This window comes from Phyllostomus discolor, chromosome 8 (genome assembly GCF_004126475.2).
Source record: "Phyllostomus discolor isolate MPI-MPIP mPhyDis1 chromosome 8, mPhyDis1.pri.v3, whole genome shotgun sequence".
Lineage (NCBI taxonomy): Eukaryota > Metazoa > Chordata > Mammalia > Chiroptera > Phyllostomidae > Phyllostomus > Phyllostomus discolor.
Window position 1 is genome coordinate 43,688,675 of NC_040910.2, and position 26,269 is coordinate 43,714,943.

Consider the following 26,269-nt stretch of genomic DNA (forward strand, 5'->3'; position numbering starts at 1 on the left):
GCTTGTGGAAGTGGGGGGAGGGCGGGCGCGGGTGGACGCTGTTGAGGGTCTTCAGTTGAGGAAGGGACCCCTCCAGGAACGTTCTCCGAGCAAGGATTGCACCACTACGGAGCCTCATGAGCCAGCCCGCTTTCTCTCTTTACTCCAGCCCAAGCAGAAGTCTACCAAGGTCCTTGACCTCTCCATGCCCGGTCTGCAGCTACCCCATACAGAGTTGTCCAGAAGTGGGGTGGGGGTGTCAATGGTCTCCCTGCTCCCCTTGACCTACAGACTTTGGTTGATACCTCTGGGTACCTGCTCCGTGGCAGGTGGGGTCTAGCCAGGTGGATCCTGGGTCACATTCACTCAATTCCCTGCCCAACTCCTGCAGCACCTGGTGTTGATCCACTGTAACTAGGGCATCACATGTCCCTGGGTTATCATGCAGTTTCTCTTTTCAGCTTCACCACTTTGAGAAAAGATCCTTTGTTAGGGTTAGGGTGATCGGTGATGCGAGCTGTGAAAGAATTCACAAAGAGAAGAAAGTGCAGAGAGTAAAAGTTCTTATTTTCCCAAGGAGGGAAAGGGCTAGGTGCAGGGATATGCATCAGCACCAATCCTGATGGGTTGGGGCTTTGAGCTTTTATTAGGTGATTGAGGTGGTTGTGAGCAGGATGCTTCAGTTGTTCCTGTGGAGGCTGTAACGTGTTTCAGTGTTATCTTTGGGCAAAGGGTCCAGTCTTCCCGTTGTTGTGCTCTGGTTTTGTAAATTCCTGGAGCCTTTGTGCCCTCAGGGCGCTTCCAGTAGTTTTCTAGTCCTGTGGATAAAGGCTCATAAAATAATTAGGGACAGTTATGCTTTAGGGGTCCAGTCAGCTCTGGGGAAGAAGGTCTGAGAAAGTGGCTTTTGTCCTACTGCTGGGACACCACCTCTCTCCCTCTCTCCACCACGTATTGAACATCTCGTGTGAGCTCTGTTATAAGCTCCGTGAGGAAAGGAAGATTTTGTTACACATATTGTCCCCAACATTAGAGACAGAGCCTGGAACATGGTAGGTGCTCAATAGATGTTAGCTACAAAACAAATAAACAAGCCCTGGCTGATGTGGCTCAGTTGGAGCATTGTCCCATAACTGAAGGGTTGCAGGTTTGATTCCTGGTGGGGCATGGGTTTGACCCCCAGTTTGGGGGCGTATGGGAGGCAACCAATCAATGTATCTCCCATTGATGTTTCCTTCTCTCCCTTCCTCTCTCTCTAAAAGCAATGAAAAATATGTCCTTGGATGATCATTTAAAAGAATCAGTGAATGAATGATTGTTTCTGATGCTCATTCCAACCTTTAAACCCCAGCAACTGTCCCTTGTGACTGCCTGTCTTGTATCTGACTAATTACCCCATCTCTGTCTTCCCCATCGTTCCCCAGCCCCAGGGCAGGCTGTAGTATTTCTAAGAGCTCTTTGCCAATTTGTGTCTTCTCTCAGCCCTTTGTCAGTTTTGGGTACTTGGGTCTGCGGACATGTGAGGGTCTTCCTGCTCCTCGCCTGCATTCCCCATTCCCTCCCTCACCCTGACCCCGACTCTCTTGGCCACAATAGGTTGCTGAGTATAACCTGCCACCCCTGAAAGTTGTTAGTGGCCTTACTGAGTGGTGTGCCCTTGGCTATAGTCTGTGTAGCGAGAATCACTATGGTGTTTTAAAGTTTGAGGGGTGTTGACTTGGGCCACATTGGACCTGGACATCCTCGACATTCTACGGATGTGCCATATCACGCTGTCTAGAGTCTGAGGTCGGGGAGCCCTCATGTCCCAAAGCACAGTGTGGGAAGGAATTGGAAAAATGTGGAAGAGCTACTCTAAACCCTGCTGCAGACTTGGACTCAGGGCCAAAGTAGGGGAGGTTGTGCAGGAGCCTGAGGCTGTGCCCATCCCACAACCAGAAGGCTCAGATTCACTCAACAAGCCTTCACTGAGTGCCTCCTTTGTACCAGTCACTGTTCCAACCCTCAGAGATAGCAGCCAGCAAAAAAAGGGGAGCTGGCACTCTAGTAAGGGAGACAGACAGATGACCCATGTTCTACAGAAATATTTTACAGCTATTTGTAGCTTTTAAAAGATTAAGTGCAACTATAAAGCTGTTTAGGATACGATTTTGTCTATCATCTTGTTAACTTTAATCCACTTTTGAACTTCAGACATGTTACTTTCTATAACTAACATTTTTAGTCCCTTTTTGCTGGTGTGTAGAGCTTTACTCTGTGTTCTATGTATTAGTTTAGGTATTTTTAATTATGTCTTCTGTCATCCTGCTGTCTGAAACAAACATCAAAATACATTCATTAATTCTACAAATGTTTATATGTATCTTAAAACAAATATAGGTTGTGTGCTAGATCCAGAAGGAAATATAAAATTAATTCGAGGAAGGAAAAGAAATATAAATTCTTCAAGTGCTTAGAATTTGTTTCCAAATTCATGAAGTAAAAATGGAAAATGCTATATGTGATTAACAAAATGGTTGATATTAATAGACTAAGAATTTTTTAAAAGTGTTTTATAGCTTGAGCTGTGTGGCAATTTTATGGTGCATATATATGTAAAAATTCATTGAGCTATCCATTAATGTTTGTGCATTTAACTTTAATATCTTAATTAAAAAGTTTTAAAAACTGATCACTGATTCATTGTGCTATACATTTTACACTTAAAAAAGGATTTTATTTATTTATTTTTAGAGAGAGGGGAAGAGAGGGAGAGAAACATCAATTGTAGTTGAGTCTCAGGCACCCCCTACTGGAGACCTGGCCAACCCAGGCATGTGCCCTGACTGGGAATCAAACCCACAGCCATTTGGTTTGCAGTCAGGTGCTCAATCCCCTGAGCCACACCAGCCAGAATGTTGTACACTTTTCTATATACATGATATACTTTTAAGTCTTTTTAAGCCCTGGCTGGTGTGTCTCAGTGTATTGAGTGCCTGCCTCAAACTGAAAGGTCACTGGTTCGATTTTTAGGGCACATGCCTGGATTGCAGGCTAGGTCCCCAGCTGGGGGCACATTAATGTTTCTCTCCTCTTTCCACCTCTCTTCCCATCTCTTTCTAAAATATAAAATTAAATTAAAATTTTTAAAAGTCTATTTAAACACTTTACACCAATTAGGATGGCTATTATTTAAAAACACACACACACACACACACACAACAGAACCTAACAAGTGTTAGTCAGGGTGTGAAGAAACTGGAACCCTTGTGCACTGTTGCTGGGAATGTAAAATGTTTCAGCCACTACAGAAAACAGTACACTGACTCCATAAACAATTAAAAATAGAGCTACTATATGATTCAGCAATTTTACTTCTGGGAACAGAAAAATTGAAAGCAGGTACTCAAACGGGTAGGTACTCACTATATTCATAACAGCATGATTCCCAATTGTGAAATCAACTCAGGTGTCCATTAACAGATGAGCTAATAAACAAAATGTGATATGTACATACAAGATCCTGTTCTTTTGTGAATAAACCATTCATAGAGGAGATCCATAGAGGAGTCAAATTAGCATACAAACAAAGCAGAATGGTAGGTGCCAAGGACTGAGGGAGAGGGAATGAGGGTAATGGTTACAGAGTTTCAGTCTTGGAGGGTGGTACACAACATAATTGTCCTTAATAACATAGACTTGTAAACTTAAAGTGGTACATTTCACGTTATATGTTTTACTGCAATTTTTTTTAAAAGTCTACTAAAGATGTGACAAGGTTAGATTAGAGTGGGGGGCGGGCTTCTGGATTCCCCGTATATGCTATTACTAACCTAAGTGGATAATCACATAAAATGGGGGCTTGGCAGTAGCAGAGGCTCCAGGCGAGGACAGTTATTTGCCCCGTAAAGCCATTTTTGTAATCCCTTCGCTTCCATGACACGGAGCTGACAAGGAGATACAAGCCACCTTTAGGATCCCTCAAAGACGCGCAAAGACGGGAGGGCGGCCCCATAAAGAAGCCTGTGATTGGCCGATCTGGTGGGTACTGCAGCCAATCAGCTACCAGTCCCGGAGGATTTGCATCCCCCTCCCCAGCACGTTGACAGCCACGTGGACTGCTCCTATGTACCCTACTGCCCTCTGCCGGGTGTGCCTAGCTAAGGTAAAGGCTCAGTTAGCTCTGCTCAGCTTGGGCGTGGATCAGGGCACATGTGGGCAGTGGTGGGGTCGCTGATCTGACAACCTAGCTTCAGAGCTCCCAATGCCTGTTTCCCTCTTGGGGCAGTTACAGCTCTTACTAGCTTATTTACTTTACAGAAGTACAAACACAAGCATTTACATTTTTAAAAGAATTGTTAACACAGACTACAATGGTAATGTTTGAATCATATGGAACCTTTAATATGCAGTCCTCAAAACAACCCTAGAGAAAATAGCAGCTTCACAGCGGAGGATCCCGGCAGACACCAGTTTAATCAAGGGACCAAGGTTAACATCACCAGCAGTGAGTCATGGTAACATCATAAACTCCCCCACCCACCCCCAAGAGAACATCACCTCTCTGGTATCCTAATATCCTTCCCAGTAATGCCAAACCCTCAATCTAATCAAAACAAAACAAAATGAGAGACAATACAAAATTACTGACCAGTACTTTTCAAATTATCAAGGTCATGAAAGACTAAGGGACTGTCATAGACTGGAGGAGTTTAAGGACACACGAAAACTAAATGCAATGAGGGATCTTGGATTGCGTCCTGGAACCAAAAGAGGACACGAGTAAGAACACAAGAAATCTAAATCAAGCCTGTAGTTTATTAATAGTATTGTAACCAAGGTTAATTTCTTAGTTTTAATAAATGTACTATGGCTATGATGTTAACAGTAGGGGCAGTTGGATGAAGGGTATATGGGAACTCTATGCCTTTTGCACCTTTTCTGTAAGTCTTAAATTACCTCAAACAAAAAGTAATAAAGTAGTAGTAAATAAATAAAACTGCAAAGCAGGCACCATAGTTAATATGCTCATTTTTTCAGAGGAGAAAACTGAGGCACAGAGAGGTTCAGACACCTGTAGAAAGTCACACAGCCAGAAAACACCAGGTTATATCTCAAACCCATGGAAAATGGATCCAGAGACCCCACTCTTAACCACAGCACCACAGTGCCTTTATTTAAATCAAACAAAGTACTGCATATGCTGCTTCCATTTTTGTCTAGCTCACTCATTCCTTGTTGCTAGAGCTATAGGGTAACTTGTTATTAAAAGGTCACTAAAACAAATGTTCTTGCATGTATCTCATTCTTCACACCTACACTTGTACTTCTAAGGACTAATCCAGAAAAGAAAAGGTATGCTGGCTGAGACAGTGTATTAGATAGACAGGGCTCTCCAGAGACGTGAAACCAATGGAATGTATACACACACACAGGATGGGGCAAAAGTAGGTTTACAGTTGTTCATATGGAAAATACTACAATATTAATAATACAAGAATGAAGTCTGTGTTTTGCACACACACAACTATACGCCTAATTTTGCTCCACCCTATATATGATTCATTGTATATAATATAATAGAATATATATGAATTATTATAAGGAACTGAGTCACATGATTATGGAGGCCCCGGATCTGCAGTCAGCAGCTGGAGACCTGGGAGAGCCAATGGTATAAATTCCAGTCTGAAAGCTGGCACAGGCTTGAGACCCAGGCTTGATGTTTCAGTTCTAGACGCAAGGCAGGAAAAGACCAATATTCCAGCTGAAGGCACTCAGGCAGGAAAATTCTCTCTTGCTCCATGCAGGGTCAGCTTTTTTGTTCTATTCAGGCTAACTTGAATTGGAAGGGGCCCACCTGTACTGAGGAGTGCAACCTGCTTTACTCAATCTACCAATTTGAACATTAATCTCATCCAAAAACACCCCCATAAAGACACCCAGAATAATGTTTGACCAAATATCTAGACACCCTGTAGGCCAATCGAATTTACACATAAAGAACCTCCAGAAAAGGTGAGGACATTCATCATTTTGAAAGCTATGAACAGATTGCCCACTCATCAACAACATTACCATGGCATGTGGTCCAGTATTCTGATTTTTGCCAAGCTTATCATCATCTGTGCACTGTTTTAAAAAAGCTCTCTTGCCTTGGCCAGTGTGGCTCAATTGGTTGGAGCATTGTCCCATAAATTGAAAGGTCACAAGTTTGGTCCACAGTCAGGGTGCATATCAGAGACAGCCCATCAATGTTTCTCTCTCACATTGATGTTTCTCTCCCTCTCTCTCCCTTCCCTTCTCTCTAAAATCAATAAGCATGTCCTACAGTGAGGATTAAATAAACAAATAAATAAAATTAAAAATAAAAAGCTCTCTTGCTCTAGACATTTTCCCCTCAAAACTTACAACGCTGAAGCCAGGCAAGGCAGCTATAGAATGGCCTGTAATAACTGCAGTCTTAGACTGTGACCCAACCCCTTCTCTGCCCTCCAATCGGTTTTCTCAGGAGGGTTAGAAGGTAAACGCAAAGATGACCCCCACCTCAACTGTCCTACCTTCTGGAGGTACTGGGAAATTGTGCCCTTACTCTGTGAGTGGTTAAGCACCAACATTTCAGATATTCATGGGTTTGAGTCACGTGGCTCACCCCTGTAACTCTATTTACACTCCGAGCATCTTTTGAGCCCCTGCTATGCACAGGCGCTGTGCTGGGACACTGGGGACAGAGCAGTGGACATGCAAACTCCTTCCCCTGTGGAGTTTCCGTTCTTGCTGGATGAGAGAGATAACAAGCAAATAGGAGATAATAAGAAAAAGAAACCAAGGAAAGGAGATAGAGAGTGTGGGGTGCTTTTCAAAATCCAAGTTTTTTATGGAGGCTTTAAAATGAAAGTTTTTATGGAGGTAGACATTTTATGCCAGGAGAAAACACTTAAGTGAACAGCTCTCCTGCCTCATGTCCACCTTCTGACAGGCTGGTGGTGGGGGACGCTGTTCTTTTCGAGCAGGTGGTCAGGGAGGGTCTCTCTGAAAAGGTGATATTTGAGCAGAGGACATGAGGGAAGGCCGTGGAGGCATCTTGTGGAAATGTGTCCAAGTGGAAGGAACTGCCAGTGCAAAGGTCCTGAGGTGGGAGCCTGCTTGGGCCCTCAAAAAACACATGGGGAGATCTGGGAGCTGTGGGAGCAGCGTGACCATGGGAGGGTGGCTTGGCCTTGCTGAACCTTCCATTTTCCTATCCATAAAATGGGCCCAAGAGTTTCTACCCTGAGAGGGGGATGATGAGGATTAAACGAGATTGTGCCTGGCACAGTGCCTGGCGTGGAGCAAGAACTCCAAAAACAGAAGCCATCAGGAACAGCCTCTTCCTGTTTGCCGGAGAGGAAAGCTAGGCAGGGACGTGGCTGGCTCAGTGCAGCTGCCAGGATAGGCGTTGCAGGGGGAAGGGGGCATTGGTCTCTCCTGCAGACACAAAAGTACAAGGTTGTGTGTGTGTGTTCTGAGAGTTAGGCAGGTTTTATGAGCCTCCGAGGGCTGAAAAAAGGCAGGGCTTTTCTTTTATGGCTGACATAAACCCTTTGGGAAACTGTTCCTTATCAGAGTCTATCTTTTCATTTAGATGAGAAACTGAGGCACAGAGGGTCTGGTGTTTGGGAAAAGCCAGATAGGAGCTGAGTGGACTGCAGACCAGGCAGCCATTGATGGGAAGTCCCCTGAGGTGGGGGCCTCAGGATGGCATCGGCCCCCTTTTTCTGTCTCTATGCCCATCTATCGGACAGAGACACAGAGAGAGACAGAGACAATACAGAAACATCAAGAGACGTGGAGCAGAAACAGAGACACAGATGGATAGGTAACAGAGAGAGAGGAGACATGGGGACAGAGAAAGAGAGGCAAAGTGACAGGCACATTTAGAGAGACACAGAGACAAAGGCTGAGACAGAAAAAGGTTAGGCGACACAGTGGGATGGACATAGTGCGACCTAGAGACAAAGGATAAAGTACAAAGACACAGACCCAGAATTGGAGCGACAGGACAGACCCAAAAGGAGCCGCCATCTAGGGAGACTCCGGGCTGCCCCTTGAGGGGAGCGCCAAGTGCATCCCCACCCCGCCCCCGCCATGCCTGGGCTGTGACTTCAGAGCCCGCGCAGATTCTATAAATGGCCAGGCGGCACCGGGCCGGGAGGCTGGGTGGTGAGTCAGCGTGCGCGTCAGCGCCGCGGGGTACCAGCCAGGCCCAGCCCCTCACCCATCCTGGGCCGCCAGGGGGCGCCACCCGTGAGCTCCGCTGGGGCGCGGGTCCTCACATGCGCAGTAGCGACGTGTGGACTGCCGAAGGCCACTCTCTGGGTGTAGGATCTAGGAATCTCAGTGTTCGAATCCTGGCTCTGCCACCCTCATGTTGTGTGACCCCTGGCAGTCCCAGGCAGCCGGCTTCTATTGCTGCATATTGACTCCATCCATAAAGCTGTTGTGAGGAATGAATTAACAAATCCAATGCTGTTAGTACATGCCAGGAGCTAATTGTTAGTTCATTTATGTGTTTTAGTGTATCTTCAATGTATCATGACATGCCACAACTTGTCCTTAGTTGTCTTAGCCAAGGCTTTCTCAAATGGGGGAAATCTGCTCTTTCCATTCCCTGGGATCATTTGTCAATGTCTGGAACATATTTCTATCTGTCAAGACTAAGTGGGTGTTGCTGATATCTAGTAGACAGAGACCCAGGATGCTGCTTGAAGCACTACAATGCACAGAACAGGCCCCACACCACACAGAATTATCCAGCCCTGATGTCAACAGTGCCGAGGTTGAGTAATCTGCCTTTGTCTCTTAGCATTAAGGGCAGGGACCTGGGATCAAATTCTGCTCTGCCCATTGGCAAGCTGTGTGACACTGAGGAAGTGATTCCACACCTTTGTGCCTCAGTTTCTCCATCTTTATATTGCATATAATATTAGTGTCTGTTTGTGAGGGTGCTGTGAGTATTGAGTTAATACATGTGCAGTGCTTGGAACAGGGCCTGGCCTTAAGGGCTGTCGTCATAGTAGCATATCACAGCTGTGCCCTTAGCACATGGCGAGCAAACTGCATGTTCTTCACATAGTAGTGGACAGCAGTTTGCTGACATATCATCCAAATGTTACTAATGTGGCCTTGACATATGTGGCGTAATGTGGGCATGTCACCCAGTGGTCCAGGGATGAGATCTGGCTAGCCAGGACTGCTCACATCATTCCCTCCAGGCAGGCCGTCGTGGCTGGGGCAGAGATATGTGGGGATTCCATGGCCTGAAACTTGCTAACACAGTCACCCTGTGGCTCAGGTAACCCACAGACGGATGGGGAGGGTGAGATCCAGGATCTCTGCTCCCCCAGGATCTTATAAAAGGGGCTGGAGGGGACAGAAGTGGGGTGTAAGTTCCCAGCAGAAGTACTGCTATTCCTTGAGTTCTCCCCAATGCCAGGCACCACACTGGGCAAGTCATAGACCTTGTTTCTTTCAATCCTCACAACCTTCTCACAAGGCTACTATTAGCCCATTTTACAGATGTGATGACAAAGGCTCAGAGAGCAGAAGGGATTTGTCTACAGTTATGGGCTGTTGGTTTCTGGAATTAAGCCTAGGATTGTGCTTGATAAACTACTGCATGCAGCAGTCCTTCCTCAAAGCTAGAGACAGACACGAAAAGATGGACTCAGAGACACAGACAGCCTCAAAGACAGACACAAAGAGCCTGGGAGACCCAGGCAGAGGCCTAGTGAACAGTGGGGGCTGGGGAGCAGTGGGGAAAGGTTGGTCTCTGTCTGGCTAAGTACCCCCCAAAAAGAATAGCCCAGGCCGCCCCCCTAGGTGGAAACAATGACACAATCAGCTCCCAATACCAAGGCCCTGACATCACGAAAGGGGGGTGGCTGAGGTGGGGGGTGCCCCGCCCCTTGGCAGGCCCCTGTGGCCAATGGGACAGCCTTGGAAGAGGCCCGGGCAGCCTCCGTAGCTTCAAAAACCTGTGAGGAGGGAAGAGAGTACAGACAGAGCCTCAGCTGCTGCGGCTGTCCTCAGAGCCACTGTCACCACTGCCCACCACCGGCCAGCATGTCCTCTGCTCACTTCAACCGAGGCCCCGCCTACGGTCTGTCAGCGGAGGTCAAGAACAAGGTAGGGCTAGAGGGCCTCTCTCCATCTGGCCCACACACTGCCAGGCCAGAGGCCCTGCTCTTGGGGTTCCCTGGACACCCTGCTGCCTAGCCCATGTGACTTAAAGCCTGAGAGGGAAGTGGGACAAGTAAGCTGTGGATGCCACGTTCCTCCCTCTCTTGAGCATCCTAGAGTCCTCAGGACGCTCAAGCACTGCTGGGGGTGGAGTGGGGGGCATACAGACAACCGCAGATAGACAGAGAGGGTCATTCCATTATGAAGACCCTGCTTGATCAGAATCCCCTGTTAATCCTTTGTTTTCATGGGGGCCTCAGGGAGACTTGCTGATTTTTCCCACTCCCCCAGACTGACAAAGAAGTTGGGGAGTGCTTGAGAGCTGGGGTTCCTGGGAGGTGAAGCCTAGAAAGCGAAGGGAGAAGGCGGCAGCTGAGGAGGGCAGAGAGTAGGCATTAGGAACAGGTCAGGGGTCTCCTAATTTCAGCACTAGGGAGACAGTGAGACATGACCTCCATGCTATAAATGGGTAAACTGAGGTTCCAAGAGGAGAGGTTAGTAGCTAGGGTCCTACCAAAGGGAGGTGCAGAGCTAGGCCCCTGGCCTAGCCCCTTTTCTACACCAGAATGGGGTCAGCTTCTTCAGGGCAGCGCGCTGGAAGCCCCCAGCCCACTGGAATGCTCTGCTGAGGCCTGCCAGGGAGAGAAGTCCCTGCCGGTGGAGGAGTCTCAGCACCAATTGACAGAGGGGAACACTGAGGCGCAGGGTGGCTTTTGCTAGGGTCCCACAGTAGGAAGTGGGGAGCCGATATTGGGACCTGGGTTGGGGATCCTCGTGGCTGGAGGAGGGGGCGGAGGGGGGCGGGTGCTCAGACCGGAGACACATCCCAGCACTCTCCGCCCCGTCCCCCAAGCCCCCCCCCCTCCTCAGGGCCGGCCCCAGAGCCCAGCAGAGCCGCCACACCATATAAGGTGGCCTCAGGGAGTCCGGCCCGCGCTATATAAGGGCCGGTTTGCTTTATAAAGCTGGGCTGATGGGGAGGGGGTGGCAGGGCCCGGGCCAGGTGAGGGGGCTGTCCCTTCCCACCGCCCCCTCCCACAGGAGAAGGGGCAGCTGTGTCCCTCGGGGGTTGGAAGCCTGCCTGGGCTGGGGCTGGAGGGTTCTAGAGAAACGAAGATTCTGGGAGCCTGAGACAGGAGAGAGACAGATGGGGGGCAGTGAGCCAGGAGCGAAATAAGAGTGAGATGCGGATGGAGGGGGAGGGGGGGAGACGAGCCCCACCCCCACCAGAGGTGGGGAAACTGAAGTCCAAAACAGAGAGTGACCCACAGACAGACGAGCCAGGAGTCCCATCCCCAGCCAGACAAGGAGAGACGGGGACCGGAAGACAGGGTCAAAGAAAGACATACATAAATGGGGGAGAGAGAGCCAGAGGCCGGGGGAGGGGAAATGGGGAGAGAGACAGAGAAATACAGACAGCACTCTTGGGGCCAGAGGTAAGACAAAGCCAAGCCCACGACCCCCTGACAGAGCCGGAGCCCAGAGGCGAACCTGGAGACCCTCAGAAATGCAAGGCGGAGCCATCCCTGCTAGGCAGCACTCGGGCGCACCGCACCCCCTTGAGGCTCCTCCTCCTTGCCCCAGGCAGCCTTGTCTTCCAGCAGGGGGTGGGTGGGGGCAGGCCCTAGAGACTGAAGCCCCAATTTTGGCCTGGCTGGGGAACCAGGAGACCAGACACCACCCCCAACTCAGAGTATCCCCCTCTCCACCCACCCTTGTCTACATTCTCTGGTGCCAGACCTTGGAATGCCCGGAATGGCCCCCTGGGCAGGTGCCACCTCAGCCCTGGCCCTCAGCCCCCTCAGGCATGCCCCCCCAATGGATACTGTGGCCAAATTGCCTTAGTTGGGAAGGGATAAGGAAGGAGATCAGGCTTAGGGAGCAAAGCCTGCCTCGCCCCACATTCTCACCATCATCTTTGTGCCCTCTGGCCCCAGCTGGCCCAGAAGTATGACCTCCAGAGGGAGCAGGAGCTCCGAGAATGGATTGAGGGGGTGACCGGACGCCGCATAGGCAACAACTTCATGGACGGCCTCAAAGACGGCATCATTCTTTGCGAGTGAGTGGGGCGCCCTGGGCCCAGACCCTGCCTAGGACTGCCCTGACTGGTGTTAGCCTCTCCCCTCTGCCCCTTCACTGACCATGAGCTGGGCTGGGCACTTTATATCTCAGACCCGGAAACAGTCCTCAGAGGTGCCAAATAATCATTGCACCCATTGAACAGGAAAGAAAACTGAGACTCAGGTAAAACACGTCACCCACATTCCCACACAGTTCTAGCAGAAATGACTCCAGGTTCTAGCGTCTTAACCACCGTGCATACAGGGCGCACAGATCCATTTACAGCCTCCAGTGTCCCAGGAAAGAGAGGTCGCAGCTAACAGACAACAATGGCTGTCAATCGCTGGCTTGGTGATGTGAGTGCCACCGTAATTTAAGTAGGCTTTGATTGTCTCCTCTTCTCAGAATTTAAATCACTGAAGGAAATACAAACCTTCCCAGTTCCTGAACCCTGGTTCCAGAAGTGACCACAGTTCTAATGCTGGGCAGGGCCTGAGCCAGGCAGAGGTCCTGTCAGTATCTCTTGACCGTGGAGCCTAAGAGTGCCCTTCGGAATGTTCCTTACCAAGCCCTGTGCTAGAAAGGTGGGCAGACAGGAGGGTATCTTGTTCTACAATATCCACTGGGAACCAGAAATAGGGAGACAACTTAGTGTCCCAGCTTAGTCAAGGCCGATGGCCCTTAAACTGTGCATGGCCACCCAGGCCTTCACACATCAAGCACTTGTGGGGCTCCTGCTGTGTGCCAGTCTAGGCACTGGGGATACTGAACAACCAGCCTCAGAGCTCACTGGAAGGTTGGTGGAGACGATGGAGCGGACAATCGATGAAATTGTCACATACTTGCCTGTGGTGGGAAATAAGGTGGAGAAGAGAGTCAGTGCTTAAGGATGGGGGCTGGGTGGGGTGAAGGGTTGCTGCTTTGTACAGGATGGTCTGGGAGGTCTTTCTGAAGAGGTAACATTTGCACAGAACCTTGGGCAAAGTGAGGGAGGAGGCCAGGTGGGTGTCTGAGGAAGAGTAGGTCAGGCAAGGAGGCAACCCGTGCAAAGGCCCTGAGGTGGGAACCTGCCTGGTGTGTTCCAGGAATAGCGAGTGGCTGGCACAGGATGGTTCAGGGAAGTGGGGGGAGTTAGCTGGGGGCCAGGTGACATGGGGCCTTTTAGGTATGTTGAGGAGTTAGGAAACCAGGGGAGCATTTTGAAGTGGGGAGTAACTGGAATTGTTTTAAAAAGGCCATTCTTGCTGCGAGATGAATGCTCCGTAGGGGAGGTCATTGCAAAAGCCCAGGAGAGTCCTGGCCGGTGTGCCTCAGTTGGCTGCAGCTTCTTCTGTAAACCAAAAGGTCGTGGATTCGATTCCTGGTCAGGGCACGTTCAGGTTCGGTCCCAGTCAGGACACGGGCGAGAGGCAACGGATCAGTGTTCCTCTCTCTCCCCCTCCCTTCCCCTTGCTCTAAGTCAGTAATTGAGTTGAGTGAGGACTTAAAAAAAAATACCACCAGAAACCTAGCAGGAGAGAGAAGGTGACTGTGGGGGCCCAGAGCAGGGTGGTATCCCTCTGGATGTCTTCCGAAGGCAGAGCCGGAGGCCTCGCTGAGGGACTGGGTGTAGGTGTGGGCGTGAGAGAAGGCAGAGGAGAGTCAAGGACAAGTCTGAGGGCTTTGCCTGCACCCCTGGAAGGGTGGGTTTCCTGAGCAGGGGAGGGGGGGAAAGTTCTGTGGGGGCAGATGGGTATCTGGGTCCAGGGTGGGGTGTGTTTGCTTTGAGACACCCATGCAGGGAGCTGGGCGGGAGAGGGAGAGGCCTGGGCTCCAGGGAGACGCGGGGAGTGGTCGGCATGGCAGCAGCATGTCAGGTCAAGTGGCTGGATGAGGTCAAGGGGTGAGCGTGGCAGAGAAGTCGGAGGCCTGGGCTTCAGGCTCTCCATGGTCCTAAAGGGGACGGAAACTCAGCCTCCAGGGAGGCGGGCGCAGCAGGGGACTCCCGCACACTGGGAAAGTCTAGCTTTCCTGTGCTTTGTTTCCCATCTTGGTCCTGTGTTTTGGGGGTGCAGGGATGGAGTTGGGGCTCCAGCTGAGAGCATACTGCGGTGAGAAACAGCCAAATGGATGTCGCTTACCTAAGGTCATCTCGGCCCCTTACCCTGTGGGGTTGGGCCTGGGTGGGGCAGCGGGGGTCGCCTTTGTCACTCCTCTCCCCTACTCCTTTCAGGTTCATCAACAAGCTGCAGCCAGGCTCCGTGAAGAAGATCAACGAGTCGACACAAAATTGGCACCAGGTGAGCCCAGGCTCTGTACACCTCTCAACCCCTCACCAGAGCCCCTCAGACACCACCCCCACCCCACCCACTGACTGCCGCCTGCTCCCCTCCAGCTGGAGAACATAGGCAACTTCATCAAGGCCATCACCAAGTATGGGGTGAAGCCCCATGACATCTTTGAGGCAAATGACCTGTTCGAGAACACCAACCATACCCAGGTGCAGTCTACCCTCCTGGCCCTGGCCAGCATGGTGAGTGTAGTTCAAGGGTGGGCATGGGGCAATGGGACTGTGGACCATCTGTGCTAGGATGTGAATGGGCCCACTCATGCCCCTGAGCCCAGTGTGGGTGGGAGGGCAGAGCAGGTGTGGGAAGGGGACAGTACAGCCAGAGACTCCCTCATCTCTCCCTGCCCTCTTCCTTCTCACCCAGGCCAAGACAAAGGGGAACAAGGTGAATGTGGGGATAAAGTATGCGGAGAAACAGGAGCGGAAATTTGAGCCGGAAGAAGCTTCGAGAAGGGCGGAACATCATTGGGCTGCAGGTACTGCCCCTTCCCCACCTGGGTCTCAGCTGAGGTGGGCAGTTGAGACAGGAAGGTTCCTGTTCCCTGCAGGCTTTGGGGGACAGCATATTAGGCCTTAAGTAAACTCTCTGTTAGGCACTGTGCCCTACCTCTGTACCACAAGTCACTCCTCCAAAACAGTACCCCTAGAGGGTAGGTACTGTTAGCATCATTCCATGTGTGCAGACACCAAGGCCTGGGGAAGCCAGCTCACTTGTCAGGGTCACCCAGGTAGTGAGGGGTCAAGCTGGGACTTGAACGCTGGAAGTCAGGCCTGGGTGCTCTGAGCCACTTACTAGGCTGACAGTTCTCTGGGCCTCAGTTTCCAGGCTGTAGCCTGAGGGTGGAAACAGTGCCTGGTTAGAGGGCCTGTGTCCCCTGGCAGAGGCACATCAGCAGTCTGTGGTGAGGCCCTGTGACCCTCCAGGTGACTCTCCTTCTGGTTCCCTAGATGGGCACCAACAAGTTTGCCAGCCAGCAGGGCATGACGGCCTATGGCACCCGGCGCCACCTCTATGACCCCAAGCTGGGCACGGACCAGCCCCTGGACCAGGCCACCATCAGCCTGCAGATGGGCACCAACAAGGGAGCCAGCCAGGTGTGTGGGGGTCGTGGGGCAGGCTGGTGGGGTTCTTGCCCCTCGCCAGGCCTGTGGCCTGATCGCACTGCCTTCCACAGGCTGGCATGACAGCTCCTGGGACCAAGCGGCAGATCTTCGAGCCAGGCCTGGGCATGGAGCACTGCGACACTCTCAACATCAGCCTGCAGATGGGCAGCAATAAGGGGGCCTCGCAGCGGGGCATGACGGTGTATGGGCTCCCTCGCCAGGTCTATGACCCCAATACTGCCTGACGCCTCTAGGTCCCCGGAGATGGGCGAGCCTGCCCATAACCACCACCCACACAAACTACTTACAACTCCGCCTAGGGCCCTGGGCCTCCTGATCCCCAGGGAGGCTGGCTGCTGCTATCTACGGCCTAGCCCGGCCCCCACTGCCCCTGCCCCTGCATGGCGCCCTTTCGCCCCTGGCACCTGCCTACAGGGTTAGCATTTAGGGGGAGCATTACTGGGGGGTCCTTTGCGGGGAAGGGAGCCCTCCTCCCTGGAGCGCTGCAGGGTCCAACACTGAGCCAGGTGTGCCCAACAGCACCCAAAGGATCGCACTGAGCAAAGCTACCGCGCTATCCCCATTCCCTCCCAGGTGGGTTCCCTCCAGGACAAGAAGCTCCCACGCGAAGCCCCCAGAGCCCAGGCTCAGCCTGCCCCCACCCCCATTTCCAGAGTGGGAGCCAACTGCCTGCCAGAGAACCCAGCGGACACACACGGTTTGGTTTGCAGCGAACTGGTGTATGGATGTGACAGCAGTGTTTGTAACGCGAGCAATTTTTCTCCTTCACTGGAGCACACCATAAATGGCTGTTAGAATCATCTGAAGACTTGGCTGCTCTGTCCTGGAGCCTGTGTTGTCTTGCACATGCACAAACAGCCTTAGCTCACATGACATGCTCACCATCGCCGAGCCACCGACCTCTGTACTCCCATACCACCCTCAGGGGACAAACGACGGAGCTCACAGCCAGTGGGCTGGACTCAGGACAGACATGCACTCACACAAAATCCACACACACACACCACTGGGTGAGTATGGTGTGCACATGCTCTCTGCAGCCTTAGAGGTACACAGATATGCCCACATAAAGGGACACATAACAACACACCTCACAAATACACAACACTCACAAACACATGCTCAGTACCCACGTGATTTCCCAGGGGGCCTATGGTGAGGAAGAGCCCACATGCTGGGATGGGCTCGACGAGACAGGTGACCTTGGATAAGTCACTTCCTCTCTCTAGGCCTATTTTTCCATCAGGAAAATGGGGACAGCAAGGCTTGTGTTGTCACGGGGAAGCTTAAATGATGCCTGTAGACAGGATGCCATTTGGCACCAACCAGTAAGAATGAACAAGCTGGTCCCTGTGGGCAGGGAGACCCTTTAGTGGTGGTGAGAACGGGTAGGGCAGTGGGTGAGGGTGGGCAATGGCCCTTTATCAACCGGCATGAAGCAGTGGAGTAGCTGACTGCAGGGCATAGCTGCCTTGTGGACCCAGCTCACTCCACCCTCTCCTTGGGGCTGACCCCCCAGTCTCACCTGCCATTCTAGGACCTTAGAAGTCTGGACAGGCCCCCAACCTCCCTGTTTTAGAGGGGACCCTGATCTTCTGTGACATGGACCCCAGTCACCCCTCTTGCATGCCGCCGACTGTCAGGGTTCTAAGAAGAGGAGACAGCTATGCAGGGAGAGCAGCCTTCTCCCCTCCCCCCCTCCTTTCCCCTCCCCTCTCCTCCCCAGGGCAGGTGGCGTGGCTGGATCATGGGGGACCTGCAGGGACAGACACCAGAAGACCCACATGCACAGATGCGCATAGCCCCTTGGGCCTCGTAAACTGGATTCCAGGCGCTCTTGGCCTGGCTACTGTGAGTCCTGTTCCCTCAGGGCCAGTTCGGGAAGCTATGCTGAGGATCTGCCTGGCTCTGGGCCCTGCCTCCTCTGGAAAACAGCACCATATTAGCACTCAGAACAGCACCATATTAGCACTGAGCTTACAAGACTGGGGAGGGCGGACCCTGGATGCCAGAGGACTAAGCCCCCTTTCCCTGGACCCCAGAGGCAATCCAACCCAGGCCCGTCTGCCACTCTGCCCATGTCCACTGGCTTCTTACCTGGAGCCTTGGAGGGGAGGTGGGAGCACCAGGAAGGGCATCTCAGGGCGGGTGCACCTCAGGGGGCACATGCCAGACTCAGTGGTTGGGTCCGGCGGTCAGGGTTTCCTGCTAGCTCAGCATCTTCTTCGACTGTTCACAACCCTCAGTGCCCAGGGTGTGGCCCAGAACTGCTCAAATCATGCTAGGCACCTGCATCCTCAGCATGGCCCTGAGAGGAAGGTTCTATTATCCCTCCCACGGTACCAATAAGAAATCCAAAGCACAGATCCCCCACTTCTCAGGGACAGGAGGCCAGGAGGTGGAGCTGGACCTGCCCTAGGCTGGTGAGTGTCACGACCTCCATACCCAGGAGAGCATCTGAAGGCAGCACGCAGCACCCAGATGCCCACCATCTGCCACACTCAGATGTGGGCCTTTTCCAATGCTACCAAGCAATGAACTCAATTCTCACCCTACCCACCTGCAGATAGTGACGGATGCCACAGAATAAAGGCTCAGTCCTACAAGGTGGTCTTCCCCACTTCAGCTGCAGCTCCAAGTCCAGGTGCTTCTGACCAATGGGCTGTAGATCGTGTTTTCTTAGGATTCCCTCCTCGGGCTTGATTAATTTACTAGAGTAGCTCACAGAACTCAGAGAAGCGTTTTATTTACAGACTATGGATTTACTGTAGGGGGAGTGATTCAGGGGCAAGCAGATGGAAGAGCTGCACAGGGCCGGGCACGGCCTCTCCGTGAGCACCACCTTCCTTGCACCTCCCCGTGTTCACCAACCCAGAAGCTCATCAAATTTTTTTTTTAAGTTGAATTTATTGGGGTGACACTGGCTAATAAAATCATATAGGTTTCAGGTGTCCACCAAATCTTGTTGAAGTTTTTAGGGAGCTTAATAGTCTTCCCTATTCCCCTCCCAGAGGTTGGTGGTGGGTGTGGCTCCAAGTTCCAAGCAGCCCCATCTGGGGTGACCATCCTGGAAATTCCAAGGGTTTTAGGAGCTCTGTGCCAGGAACAGGTACAAAGACCCATATATACTGTCTCACACTCCTGCATCTGGCACCACTTCCAGCCTTGGAGACTCCTTACCAGCCTTGGACAAAGGTTCCTTTTGTGGACCCTTACTCCAGAGCTCCCAGCCCCCACAAAACCAAGAGCTGTTCCCTCAGCCTGGACCCTAGGTTGTGAAGCCAGGTGTCTGGTGTCCTGTGTTTAAGGACCAGCTGTGCTGCATTCTGGCTGTGGGACCTTGAGCCAGTGACCCCCGTCTCAGGCCTGTTTTCCTCATCTGTGAGCCTGGGGCACTTGCTTAGCAGGGTGGCTGTTGGGACAAAGGGGTGAGGCAGGCGGGCCTGAGAGCAGCAACCGGCACAGGGCAGCCCTTGGGCATTATCTCCTTCAGGCCAGGAAGCCCTCCCTGACCACACTGCCTCCCACCCCCAGGCTCTGTTGGCCCTATTTCTCACTGGAACTAAATGCTTGCTCAGATGCCTGTGGGATCACTAATGTCCCCTGAACCCAGCAGTGGCCTAGTTTCACCCTGAATGCTTGACTAGTGGACAAGTGTTGGGCAGTTTGGAGGACCGACCACACTCCACTTCCAATGGCCTGCCAGGTCTATCTTCCTCTCCCTGATCGCTGAGCAGAACCCAGGAAATCAGAGAGCCAGGAGTTTCAATCAGCTGCTTTATTTAAAGGTTCGTGACTAACAGTTGACCCAACCCAGCTCCTTCATCCTCTATAAAAGCAACTAAACATGAACCAGAGCCGCCCTTCAAGGGCGCAGTCGAAGGGCCTGTGGCTTTGAATCCCAGGCCACAGTCCTGGGAAGGCAGAGGGCAGGCAGTCCAGTTCAAATGGGCAAGGTACTAGGGAGGTGGGTGAGGAGGCTGGAGAGTCCTGAGGCTGTCTCTGAAGGGCTTGCCCTTACCCAGGATGTTAGGACATTGACCCCTGGAGAAGCCAAGGCCAAAAGAGGGAGCAAGTCAAAGGCTTTTGGACCCAAAGGAGGTATAGTTCAGGCCCCCAGAGTCCAGCAATCCCTCAATTCCAGCCCCTGTCCATGAGCACACCCCCATGGCAGCCACACACTCACACTCACATCCACTCCACACACACACACACACACACACACACACACGGCTGTAAGGGCCCTGGACCCACACCCTGGACCTCAGGAATGTCTCTGGAATGGTACCCAGCGGGCCGGTCCATGGCAACTGGGCTGCCAAGGGGGTGGGTCCTCTGCATCGCTACTGATTGGCTGCCTCGCAGGCGTCTATCCAATCGCTGTACACGTCGACTGGTTCTGACAGATCTGAGCCACTGAAGTCAAGGGTGACCGCCAGCATCGGACCCCTTCCCATACATAGCTCTGCTGCTCATGCTGGTGTCAGCCAGACCCCTGCCCTGTACACTGTCACCCCACCTAAGCAAGCAGATCGCACTCATTCCTATGAGAGGCTGTGGCCTGGCACAGAGCAGGGGCAGAGCTGCACTCTGCCCCCTTCCCCTTAGCCAGATGCCCTTGAGCAGCCTACCCTGGGCAGGGCAACCCTGAGCACCCCATCCCCACCCCTCGGAAGACAGTAAGTTTCCCAAGGATACATGTGATGGGAGTCTGGAATTCCTCTAGGCACACGGTACAAGAGATGACGCCGGTGTTACGGGCACGGTCCCTGGAATGAGAGAAGACGAAGGGACTGGTGAGCAAAGAGGCCTGTGCCTATGAGGGAGCCAAGTGCTGAGGGCGGGGGAGCCCAGTGATGTAGGATTCCTGGCCCCCATTCCCTACTCACATTTTCACGTCACAAGATTTCTCATGGTTGCAGAAGGGGCAGGTGAACTGGGTCTCTAGGGTGCCTGTCATCTTCTTCTTTGGGGGCGGCTTCCGTTTTGACTTTCTGCGCCCCATGTCTGTAGGAGGGTGAACCTGTGGGGGGAGGGAAAAGTCAGCGACTCACGAGACCCATGAGGAGTCCTCCAGATGCTCTGGGAAGCAGGCTGGGAAGACGGTCCTGCTGGCCCACGGTGAAGGGAGAACCTGCATCATGGCACCCTCTGGGGACAGCAGACAACCCCAGTGCACTCTGGGTAGAATGGGTGAGAACAGGTTCTGGATTCTAACCCCAGCATCCTCACTTACTACATGACCTCAGGTAGGTTATTTAATCTCTGTGTGCCTCAGTTCCCTTCTTCATAAAATCGAGATGAGGTCGCCACCACCAAGGGGCTGGCACGACAAACTGTAAGCACCTGCATAGTGTATGGCCTGTCCATCTTCAGCACCTGAACAAGAAGCCACAGTTCCTGGAAAGGGTGATACAAGGGACTCTCTGACAGGCCAGTTGCCCAGGGCTGGGCAGAGCCTAAGTGCTCAGGAGACAGTGGCTTTATTGATTTTAGAAGCAGCTGCTCCTCTTGTCAAGGGACATGCAAGTACCACCCAGGAGGAACGGCACTCAAGGGACTCGATGGAACACGCCTCCAGTGTGTTTCCGGGCGGCCTGCCCACAGAAGAGGGGCTACTGAACAGAGAAGGGCTTCGAGCAGAGAAATGCCATGTGCAAGGCTGAGGGGCGGGTACTGAGTGCTGGGCTGGTGGCTGGGGAACACTCAGGTGGGAGAGGGGGCAGGCTAAAGAGGGAGAGGGTGGGGTTTCAGCTGGATCCAACAGCCATAGGAGAGAAGCGACATCACTGTGTTTTTAAGGGACTGAGGAGTATGGGTCAAAAGTCTGGATGAAGATGAAGTCGGAACTGGGACAGGACTGTTTGGGATGGAGAGTGGGCAGGTGGCCAGACTGCAGAGACAAGTCAGTGGAGTGAGTATGACTAGAGAAGTGTCCAGAACGACTTCCAAGGCTGTGGTGGGCAACAGAGCCGGTGGGCAGGGGGAGAAGGCTGCATCACTCTGATGTGTCCGAGGGAGAATAAAAATGATGGGGTCGAGTGCCATCGGGACATATGTCCTGGAGGCAGCAACCACTGAGCACATCTCCATGCCAGACCTGGGCTCAGGGCTCTGTCTGTGTTCGCCCCTCTGAACCTTCCAAGGAGTGCCTTCCACCCCCAATCACACTCTGTCCTCCTCTCTCCCACTGCTGGTTCTAGCATCATCCCTCCATAACAGGGGAGGACAGCAGTCTGCTGGAAGGAAGACCAGGGCTTCATTCATGTTTAACAATCACTTTCTATGTGCCATCCTTACTCTTAATTTTTTAAAACTTTTTCAATTATAGTTTACATTCAATATTATTCTGTATTAGTTTCAAGTGTACAGCCAGGGGTTAGACAATTATATACTCTACAAAGTGTCCCCCTGATATTTTCGGTACCCACCCGGCACCACACATACGTATTACAATATTATTGACTATATTTCCTTTGCTGTACTTTACATCCTATAATTATTTTGTAACTACCAATCTATACTTCTCAAATCCTTCACCTTTTCCACCCATCCTCCACCTCTCCTCCCCTCTAGCAACCATCGGTCTGTTCTCTGCATTTAGGAATCTGTTTCTGTTTTTGTTTGTTTGTTTATTTTGTTCTTTAGATTCCACGTTTAAGTGAAATCATATGGTATTTATCTTTCTCTGACTGGCTTATTTCACTTAGCATAATACCCTCTTGGTCCATACATGCTGTTTCAACATCCTCATTCTTTTTTTTTTTAAGATTTTATTTATTTATTTTTAGAGAGGGGAAGGAAGGGAGAAAGAGAGGCAGAGAAACATCAATGTGTGGTTGCCCCTCACGTGCCCCCCACTGGGGACCTGGCCCACCACTCAGGCATGTGCTCTGACTGGGAATCGAACCAGCACCGAGGTTTGCAGGCCAGCACTCAATCCACTGAGTCACACCAGTCAAGGCTCAACACCCTCATTCTTAAGTGAGGATGCTTCCAAGTCAGAGTAAACAGAAGTAGTTGGCAAAGAACATCCACAGGTCCCCAGGACCACCCATTTGGCCTTCCGTTCTTTGCCTTGGAAGAATGTCAGTGGTGCCCACAGAAACGATCTGTGCCCTGGATCCCTCCCTCACATTCTCTCTCTCTACTGGATCAATACCAAACACACTCGTTACTACCCCTCCTGTCATTAGAAAAATGAAGACAAAATACCTCCTTCTTTGCAGGTTTTTCTAGTACAGCTGGCTGCATTTACCCTCGGTGTTCCCTCCCATTCTCTCTCTACCACCTGCCCCATGCTACCCACCCCAAGGGGCAGTCCCCACTCCTCAGGGCACTGGACACACACACACTGGTTCCCTGCTGCCCTTCCCTCATGGCCCTCAGAACCCTGTACTCTCATGCCCCTGACTCACTGGCAGTTCTTTTCACTCTATGCTGCTGACCCCCCCCCACACTGATATGAGTCCACAAGCTCAATCTTTGGGCCTCTCCCCTCTCCCTCTACATGCATCTCCATGGAGATCTCACCCAGCCTCAGGGCTTTAAATGCCTCCTCTACGCTGATGCCACCTGCCTCTCTGGCTTTGATGTCTCCTTTGAACCACAGACTCGCCTGTCTACCTGTCTTAGTTACATTTCCACCTGATGCTAACAAACGCTTAAATGTAACCTGTCCAAAACTGAGCTCCTGACACCTCAACCTGACCTCTTGAAGTCTTCCCTATCTCAGTAGATGGCAAATCCACCTTTGCCAAAACCTTGGACTCATCCTTGATTCCCCCCTCTCTCACACAGCCCTTATCTGACCCTGATCTTGCTGACCACTTTTCACCACCTCCAGGGTCAGTGCCCAGGTCTGAGTCTGGAGCCCTGGTCATCTCTTGGCCCCGATTATCACAACAGCCTCCTCAGTGGTCTCCTTGCATCTCCAACTCGCATTCCACAGGTAAATTCCACAAAGGTGGGAACTTTTGTCTTTTCTTTGTATCCTCAGAGCCAAAAACTGCTCATGGCACAGAGCTGGCACTCAGCAAATGAACGAAAAAACAACGCCAGGCCTTACGCCAAGCCACAGCAATGCTGCAATCAAAGCAGGCGAGGTATCTGTTCTTGTGAAACTTTCTTGTAGTGGATGAAGACATACCTTTAACAAGTTAACTAAGAAGAGAAATCATTCCAAATATTGTTAAGTCCTATGAGGTGAATACCAGGGTGAAGTGAACACTTCCAGAATGGGGCTACTTCAGATGAAGGTAGAGTGGGAAGCACCCTCTGGGTACGTCAAAAGCTGAGGCCTGAATGAGGAGAGAAGGCACCATGCAAGGTAGTCCAGGCAGAGAGAACAGCAACTGCAAAGGCTCTGAGGCAGAAGCTTTCCTTGAGGAAGAGCAAGAAGGCTGTATAGCTGAAGTTGGGTGAACAGTGGGGAGATGGATATGAGATGTGACAGAAGAGGTAAGAAACAGACTCTACAAGAACTTTAAGGCTTTTGTAAGGTGTAGTCAGTTCTGTAGCCCATGCTTTCACCAGCCAGGGCTGGGTTTTTTTTCAAAGCCTGGCCCTGGGTACCATCTACAACAGAATCACCTGGTTGGGGTTGGGGGGTTATCTTCAAAAAAGGCTGATTTCTGAACATCCCCCCAGACTTTCCCCCGACTGGAATGTCGGTTCTGGAAGGCGGGGATGGGGCATCATTTGCACACTGCTGAAGCCCCAGCACGCATAAGTGCCTAGTATGCATTAAGTGCTTAATAACTACTTTTTAAAATTTACTGATTTGAGAGAGAGCAAAAGGGACGGCGGGGGGGGGGGGGCGAAGCGAGACATCGATTTGTTGTTATTTATGCATTCCTTGGTTGATTCTTTTATGTGCCCTGAACAGAGACAGAACCCGCAACTTTGGCGTGTTGGGACTCTGAGTTAGCAGGCCAGAGCCTCAGTAACAATTTGTTGAATGAAAAAACAGTCACCTGAATCAGAAGCTACAGATGGGCCTCCAAGTATCATTTTACCCGGTGACTACAATATCCCACCCCCATACTAGAAAAGGAGGCTGGCTGGCCTATAAAACCCCAGGGGTCTCGGCCCGTCCCTTAGGTAACAGCGACGTAATTTCCAGCGCGCCCAGGGAGGGCTGGTCAAGGGGTCAACCCCGGATCCCGCCGGGACTCAACGAGGCGGGGGTGTGGGCGGTCCCACCAGGCTCTCCAAATCTTTGGAGGCGCCTCCCGCCGGTAGAAGCCAGGCCCCCGAAGAGCCGCACTTAGCCGGCTAGGACCCGGAGGAATCAAGCTCCCTGAAGGACCAGCCTCCAAGCTCGGGGCCCTGGGCACCTCCTCCAGGACCCCGTGAGCGACCCCGAGTTGAAGAGCACCCAGTCTCGCTTGGCTCCAACACCCTCCCGCGCGAACACTCACCAGCACTCTCCTTCCCTCGTTGCGACAGCCGCGTTCACCCAGGAGACAGCAACTTCCGGCTCTCAGTGGAAGTGGAACCTCCTCCCCTCTCCTCACGTCTTACCCATTTGCAGCCGGGACAGCCCAGCGAGCAGAACCCGCCTCCTCCATCTCTGTGCGCACGCGTACTCCCGTCGCGGTGGAAGGGGTTGCCTGGCGGGAATTTTGCAGTGCGCCTGCGCGAGGACGGGAGCGTGTTCGAAACTATAGTCATGCAGAAGAGTAGTACTTCTGGTCACATCCCGGGGGTGGGCATTCCTGCGTTTCTGGGGCGATGGGCCAGGGCAGCCCACAGGTGGAAAGGTATCTTTGTCCGCGATCACATCATCTTCCTGAGGATTCTCACTTGACTTTCCCGATTCAAACACCCGCCCCTCGCAGCCGACCTAAGTCTCTCCAATGTGGGATACATTAATATATCCCGGTGGTAAGGAATTGTAAATACTAGTATGGCTGAATCAGGGTGAGGGGAAGCTTGTAAAACCCTCTTCTCAAGATTTAACAAGGACCTGAGGATCTTACTACAATTCAGCGTTTGGTCACTGGTGACCGTGATAACAGCTGTTTCCTTAGTGTTCAGGAATATAACTTGTAAAGATGTATATTAATAGACCTATCTCCAGGACTTCCACTAGAGGGCAGCGTTAGCCTTGGAAGTGGCTTTCTGGCAGACCCTTTAGTGCAGGTTAACAAACCTGGACACACAGGATGGGATCATACAATAAACAGTGCTTTGCAACTTGCTGTTTTCACTTAATGGTCAACACACGTACGGGTAACTTTTGTTTTCAGTAGCTACACATCAGAGTGCAACTCTGCCACAGTATCCGGGCAATCCTCTATTTGCTGAAGAGTGTCAGGTTAGTTCTTCCCTCCCTCCCTTCCTTCACAGCTTTATTGAGACATAATCGACAGACAATGAACTGCGTGTATTTAAACCATGAAATTTTATGTCTTGAGAAATGCATATACCCATGAAACCACCACCACAATCAAAATAGTGAATGTTCCCATCACCCCAAGAAGTTTCCTCCTGTCTCTTTGTAGTCAATTCTTTCCCTGCCCCCAGGCCCTGGCACCAACTGATCTGTTTTTAGTTCCTATAGCTTTGTAT

The 26,269-nt window shown here is 51.7% G+C and overlaps 2 protein-coding genes and 1 long non-coding RNA gene across 3 annotated transcripts; 1 reads left to right on the forward strand and 2 right to left on the reverse strand.

Moving 5' to 3' along the window:
- Positions 1–543: 543 nt before the first annotated feature.
- On the reverse strand, positions 544–3,503 carry LOC118502283. Its single transcript, XR_004904993.1, has 2 exons — positions 3,385–3,503; positions 544–797 (listed from the first exon to the last, which is right to left on the reverse strand). It is a non-coding gene; the product is annotated as an uncharacterized LOC118502283 (long non-coding RNA).
- Positions 3,504–9,754: 6,251 nt separating this feature from the next.
- On the forward strand, positions 9,755–16,500 carry CNN1 (calponin 1). Its single transcript, XM_028521306.2, is given in 10 exon segments — positions 9,755–10,125; positions 12,117–12,238; positions 14,453–14,519; positions 14,615–14,752; positions 14,934–15,005; positions 15,007–15,045; positions 15,518–15,664; positions 15,745–15,904; positions 15,907–15,923; positions 15,926–16,500. Coding segments are annotated over 10 exon segments (1,014 nt in total). The 5' UTR covers positions 9,755–10,062; the 3' UTR covers positions 16,115–16,500.
- A 2,961-nt stretch (positions 16,501–19,461) lies between these two features.
- Positions 19,462–25,265, reverse strand: ELOF1 (elongation factor 1 homolog). The gene is made up of 4 exons (XM_028520384.2): positions 25,117–25,265; positions 20,584–20,717; positions 20,393–20,463; positions 19,462–20,102 (listed from the first exon to the last, which is right to left on the reverse strand). Exons 2-4 carry the CDS (start codon positions 20,697–20,699, stop codon positions 20,038–20,040), a joined length of 252 nt encoding a protein of 83 aa, XP_028376185.1. The 5' UTR covers positions 20,700–20,717; positions 25,117–25,265; the 3' UTR covers positions 19,462–20,037.
- Between the last annotated feature and the right edge of the window lie 1,004 nt (positions 25,266–26,269).

Excerpts from the sequence above, each read along its gene's own strand:
- ELOF1 (XM_028520384.2), bottom strand. The coding sequence starts at position 20,699 with ATGGGGCGCAGAAAGTCAAAACGGAAGCCGCCCCCAAAGAAGAAGATG. Across the intron at positions 20,464-20,583 it reads AAATCTTGTGACGTGAAAAT|GGACCGTGCCCGTAACACCG; the intron begins GTGAGTAGGGAA and ends CTCTCATTCCAG. Across the intron at positions 20,103-20,392 it reads ATTCCAGACTCCCATCACAT|ATCTGTCAGAACCAGTCGAC; the intron begins GTATCCTTGGGA and ends TCAGTGGCTCAG.